The 5,741-nt window shown below is 49.0% G+C and overlaps 1 protein-coding gene across 1 annotated transcript; it reads left to right on the top strand.

The window, feature by feature from the left end:
• Positions 1-1,984: 1,984 nt before the first annotated feature.
• MRPL44 (mitochondrial ribosomal protein L44) lies at positions 1,985-5,741 on the top strand. The gene is made up of 4 exons (XM_068407077.1): positions 1,985-2,165; positions 2,573-3,041; positions 3,977-4,155; positions 5,408-5,741. Exons 1-4 carry the CDS (start codon positions 2,005-2,007, stop codon positions 5,574-5,576), a joined length of 978 nt encoding a protein of 325 aa, XP_068263178.1. The 5' UTR covers positions 1,985-2,004; the 3' UTR covers positions 5,577-5,741.

Genomic DNA, 5,741 nt, shown 5'->3' with positions numbered 1-5,741 from the left:
ACTGATGTAGTATATTTAATAAAACTCTCTATAAAAAAAAAATCCCAAACCCTTGTTTAATATTATTTTAAGAAAATGTCTCTGAAGTTTATCTAAACTATCAGTATTTGAAGTAAGTAGTAATGATGGACTGAACAACTCCAAAGCAGCAGGTGAGGATCCGATGGCCTGCTGCAGGCTACTGTCCCCCGCATGCTGGGGGATTGTTCTGGGTGTGTGGGGCAAGTACGCAGGTATGGGAAGCCAGCCTGGTGTCCCTTCATACTGTGGTCAGTTTAAACATCCCCTGTTCAGTCCCATGATCTACTACATTCTTGGTGGCTGCTGTCTGAGGGAGGACTGAGCCGCAGACAGTGGTGCTGGGGGACCTCAGCCTCCCCTCATGTTAGTGGCTTCCTGCCCCGTGTGGCTGCTGCTGCCCCTTCCCCTCAGGTGCAGCGCTGTAGCAGCCACAACCCCTTCCCTGGGGCTGTGTGAAACAACTCGGCAGCATCAGGGCGTGGGAGAATGTGCAATGATGTCACAACAGTGCTTCAAAGGGGACCTTTCCTAGAACAGCTGGACTCACACCGCTGTGCAGAACCATTTCTGGGCTCTAGAAGTACACAGACTGGTGAAGAGATGATGGTACCCAACAGCTGCAGAAGAGAAGGATGTGGGGTCTCTTTCAGTGCTGTCCTTGGCTCACCTTCCATCAGCAGAGGCCACAGAACAGTACCCAGGCTAGCTGTGTGCAGAGAAATCCCCCCAGCTGGGAAGGTCACTTGGACTCTTGTGCAGCTGGTGGCTGCACGCTCTGCTTTGGTGGTGGTGGAGCAGTGCCCTGGCCAGGGCAGGCGGTTCAGGGAGCATCAGCGTGAGAAGCCCTGAGGACTTTGATACATACGCTGGGAGTGCCTGGTTAAGGAATGCTGCTCTCATACATGTCATGTGTTACGTCATGTGTTATATGGCTCTAGCACTGCTGTACAGGCTGCTGTGCCTGCTGCCGTGTGCTTTTCTGCTTTTGGCTGTTGCGTATATTGTTTTTAAGCTCTGTTCGCTGTGTGTTATGTGATGCCATTGGCCATTTAGGGCATTTGCTGTGCATGTTTTCTTACTGTGCATGTTGAAAGTGTGTGCCTTTGTCTTTTAGTGAAAGACAAGAGGAAGGGAAGGGTCTGCTTTGTACATTTGCTGTATTTTCATTAATTTTATACCGTGACCTTTAAGCGCAAGGTGAACTGTATGCACTCTGATGATGCAAATGAGGGTTAGAGCTACGGGGGATTTTACAGAGTTGTAAGGGTAACGGGAAAAAATAAAGCTTCTTTTAAGGGAACACTTTGTTTTGCAAGTGGAGATGAAACCCAAGTACCAAAGAGCAGATTATAAGCACACCTCGACCTGTGCGCGGTGGGGGCCGAACCGTTCGTTTCCCTTCGCGGTGCGGACGGGGATTCCCGGCAGAGACGGGGCACGGCGGCCCGGCCAGCGCTGTCCGGCCTCAGCAGGTGGAACTGCCACAACGGCCGCACCCCCGCGCAGCGGGACGCCGGGCAGGGGCGGCTTCGGGCACATCCAGTGGGTGCTGCCGGCCTGCGGGAGCGGCGAGCTCCGCACTCAGAACGCGGTTTTGCTCGATGCGCCCCACGGCCCCGCACCCGAGAGCTGCCGGCAGCTCTGCCCGACGGTCGCGGACCGGGGCCGCCGGTCCCCGCTCCCCTCCCGCAATGCCCCAGCGCTGCAGCTCCCCGGTTCCCATCGCCGGGCCGGAGGGAGGGGGTGTCTGGCGGGCGGCCTTCCCCCATCACAGCCGCGTCACGGCGGCGGCCGCTCCCAGCATGCAGCGCGGCGCGGCGCACGGCCCGCCAGGACCTGTAGTCGCGAGGGTCGTTTCCGCCGCCTCTGGTCCGCGCGGAACTGTCCCCGGTCAGGAACGCTGCGGCCGGAACTAGCGTGGAGCGGGCCGTGTTTCCCGGAGTCCCGAAGACGCGGACCCTTCCTCCGCCTGAACCCGCCGCCATGGCCGCCCGACTGCTCCTACGGGCGTCGCGGCGGCTGCTGGCCGGGGCCGGGGCCGGGGCCGGGCGGGTGGCGCTCAGCACGGCGCCGCCCCGCGAGAAGAAGCGGTGGCTCCGCGCCTACCTGGAGCAGCAGCGGCTGGAGGCGCCCCCGCAGCGGCGGTGAGCGCCGGCCCGGCCGTGAGGAGGGGGCGGGCGGCGGGGGCGGGGACGGTGTCGGCGGGGCTCGGGGGAAGGAAGTGCCACAGGCCGGGAAATAGGTGAGGTCAGAATGTTTAAGCACCTTCTCGTCGCCCGTTGGAGCAGGATGTTTTAGCGGCGCGGGTCAGCGTAGCCCAGGTTTGAAGGTGGTGGGGGGCCCGTCCGGTGGCCGGCAAGCGGCGATGCCGAACCGGCAGCGTTAACGGAAGGAGATCTGCGGTTGGCACTGGGGCTTTTAAACACTGGCTTTGATCTTCAAAACCAATTCCATCTTTCATTTCCTTTCGACCATGGGAAAGGCGCGATGCTGGCGGTACGGGAAAGTTCTTATTTTGTTTCTGAATTTGTTTTCTTTTCCGTGTCTGTAGCTCGGAGCAGCCCAGCTGGGATTACCATGCAGAGATAAAAGCTTTTAGCCACCGCCTACATGAAAATTTTTCTTTGGATCTTCTCAAGACTGCATTTGTTAATTCTTGTTACATTGAAAGTGAAGAGGCAAGACGGCGAGAACTTGGGCTAGACCAAGAAGCGGTTGTTCTTCATCTACAAGACAATAGTAAACTCGCTGCACAAGGGATGTCTTTTTCGCGTTCTTACCTGACGCAGTGTTTTGAAGGTGCCTACCCAGATTTACCTGCAAAGGGCATAGGAGCACTTGTTGATTTTCTTACCAGTCGGGAACTTGTTTCTTACGTGGCTCAAAACCTGTCTATACAGGACCTGACGCTTTGCAAAGAGTTTCCCGTCCCACCAGATGTGCTACAGAGGACGTTCTTTGCTGTGATAGGAGCCTTGCTCGATAGCAGCGGGCCTGAGAAAACGGGGATCTTTGTCAGGGTAAGTCGTTACTTATCATATATTTTTGCACTGAAAACAATAACCTCTAAGGGTCTCAGAAGTTACACAGAAAAAAAAGGCAAAAATATTAAATATTTTCTTGTGCCTTGGTGGCCAGAGATCCGGGGACATGGGCAGAGGTTTGACAATACCTGTAACAAGACAATTTAACAGTGAGATCTGTTGAGTGGTGGTGGTGGTTGGGTGTGGTTTTTGGGGTTGTGGGTTTTTTGGTTTTGTGTTTTTTTTTTTTTTCTTTAAGAAGCACAGGCTGGTCAAGTACATAAAGTCATATATTTCTGGTTTATAATGGTGATGTTTTAGTATTTGCTGACACTTGCTAAGGGAAAGCCTTATATTCCATGTGCTATACTATCAAATAATGAAATTGTTCCATGTAAGGTCACACATATCTTCAATTTTAAAAAAACATTTTATATAAAGCAGGGGCTGAGGTCATAGGCTTTGCATGTAGGGGTGCAAACACCTAAAGATACAAAAATGGTCAATTAAAATGTAGTGTAACAAAGTATTTTTAGCAGCTACTGTCCTTTCAGTCATCCTTTTCACTTATTTCTAGTTTTGCAATGGAGAAATGTTTGTTAAAATCTTCTTTCTGATACCAGCCCACTCAGAGGGCTCTGTAAGAGCCAGTAGCAGTTGACAGGCAAGAGAGTGGTTTGAACAGGTGAAAGTCCTGTGGGTTTGCACAGTCCCTTCAACCCGTCAGTGGCTAAATCAGAACCAGAGCTGCCACGCATAGCAGCACTGTCTGGCTGTGCTTAGCTGTGGCGGAGCACTGAGGTGGTTTCATCATTCATTCATTGTCAACTGTATTAATGCCTCGTCGTATTGTATTTTTATTAGCAGTTACCAGAAGCTAGAGCCTTTATTACCTTTCCCATTAATTGTAACTTCTAAATGTTTTTGTTTAGGATTTTTTTATTCCCGAACTGATTGGAAAAGACCTGTTTGAGATCTGGCAAGTTGTAAATCCTATGGGCTTACTAGTGGAAGAACTGACCAAGAGGAATATCCCCTCTCCAGAACCAAGAATTACCAGGCAGTTGGGAGTCAGCACAGTTCTGCCACTGTATTTCGTTGGGTTGTACTGGTTAGTACAATATTAATTAAAAGTGAAATGGATTTAAGCTGGGGGAGAGGGGTGGAGGGAAGATGGTCTTTTACTTTTCTACTCGCGCTCTTTGGTCAAGTTATTACAGAAGGGAAACCTTAGAGTGACTGCCATATGAAATCAGCCATTTAAGCGCTGGCAATAGCTTGCTGTAATGATGCATAAAAAGACCGTCTCTGACTAAAGGTCTTCGAAGTCTGCGTTGGACACAACAAAGAGTCTGGGTGTATGTTCTGTGTGACCTGACGTAGGAACTTTGCGAATAGCATAAACCGAATGGCTTTGGAGGGACCACAGCTGTGTCCAGGGCTTAGGGAAGGCTAGAGAGACGTAGACATCAAGGGAGGTGGGATTGAAGAGAAACTTAGTTTATACTCCAGAGAAGCTTTTCAGTTTTCAAATCACAGGCACTGTAAACTAGGCAAGAGGAGTGTCTGTATCCAGATAAGACTTAGGAAGTGCCAGTCGTCCCTGGTGCACTTGTCTCAGGCATGGTCAGTGCCTGTCCTGGTCTGTTGCCCGGGGGTGACATTGTTCCTCTGGAGCAGGACAGGACGTTCTTCCCCCAAACCCCACATCATTGTTGCTTTGTGGATAAATGCATGAGAAGATTCCTTAATTTGTTCTGATTTCTCAAGCTTTGGTTTGGTTTATATGCCTTCTAAGATTTATTATCTTATGTAAAAGAAAGGAACTTCGTTTTTCTTCTGGAATCCCTGGTGTACCTTCACGAACTGTTCCTGTTCAGTGCCCATAGATGTCAATTAAATGGAGCTGAGTACATGCTTCATAACATGGAGAAATTTTCTGTGAATCCTTTTGAGGAATTTTTAAAATGCTTTCTTACCAGGGGAGGAGAAAAGACAGAAGCATTTCACGTCCTTGTTTGAACTAACCAGAATAATAAATTTGCATATTTTTAACAGGGCTAACAAACTGAATACTGTAAAGAATCAGTGATATGTTAGACATCTAAATGAACAGAGTAGTGTTCTTCCAGGAAATGGATGCATTTCTGATTTGAGTTTCCATTGTTGAATATACAATCACTTACCTTTGCAGGAAAGCCCAACGGAAATGTTTACATTTTCATGTACATATCAATTACCTTCAGTATTCACAGACATTGGAGAGAAAAAAATCTAGCAGCCTTTATTCGTGATACACAGTAGGGCTCAGGATTTTATGATGAAAATGTTTTTCATTTTATTGTTTTTTTTTTTTTCCCAAGCGATAAGAAGATTATAGCTGAAGGTCCTGGTGAAACACTGCTTGCTGCAGAGGAAGAAGCTGCCCGTGTGGCACTGCGGAAGCTATATGGGTATACAGAGAACAGGAGACCTTGGGATTACTCAAAACCCAAACAAGGATTGGCTGAAAAGGCTATCAGCAGTAGCTAGATCATAAAAGCCATTTCTGGTTTCTCTTAAGAATTAATGGCTCCCATGCTGAATATAGATGCATTTAGGAAAACAGAATTCCATTTGGTTTTCTGATCGTAAGTGCTTGAAATTTTCAAATCAAATGCGGTATTAAAATAAATAAAGTCTTTTTCTTTTGCACAA

Source organism: Nyctibius grandis, chromosome 8 (assembly GCF_013368605.1).
Source record: "Nyctibius grandis isolate bNycGra1 chromosome 8, bNycGra1.pri, whole genome shotgun sequence".
NCBI lineage: Eukaryota > Metazoa > Chordata > Aves > Nyctibiiformes > Nyctibiidae > Nyctibius > Nyctibius grandis.
The sequence above is the reverse complement of the archived record's forward strand: the minus strand, read 5'-3'. Positions and strand labels throughout refer to the sequence as shown.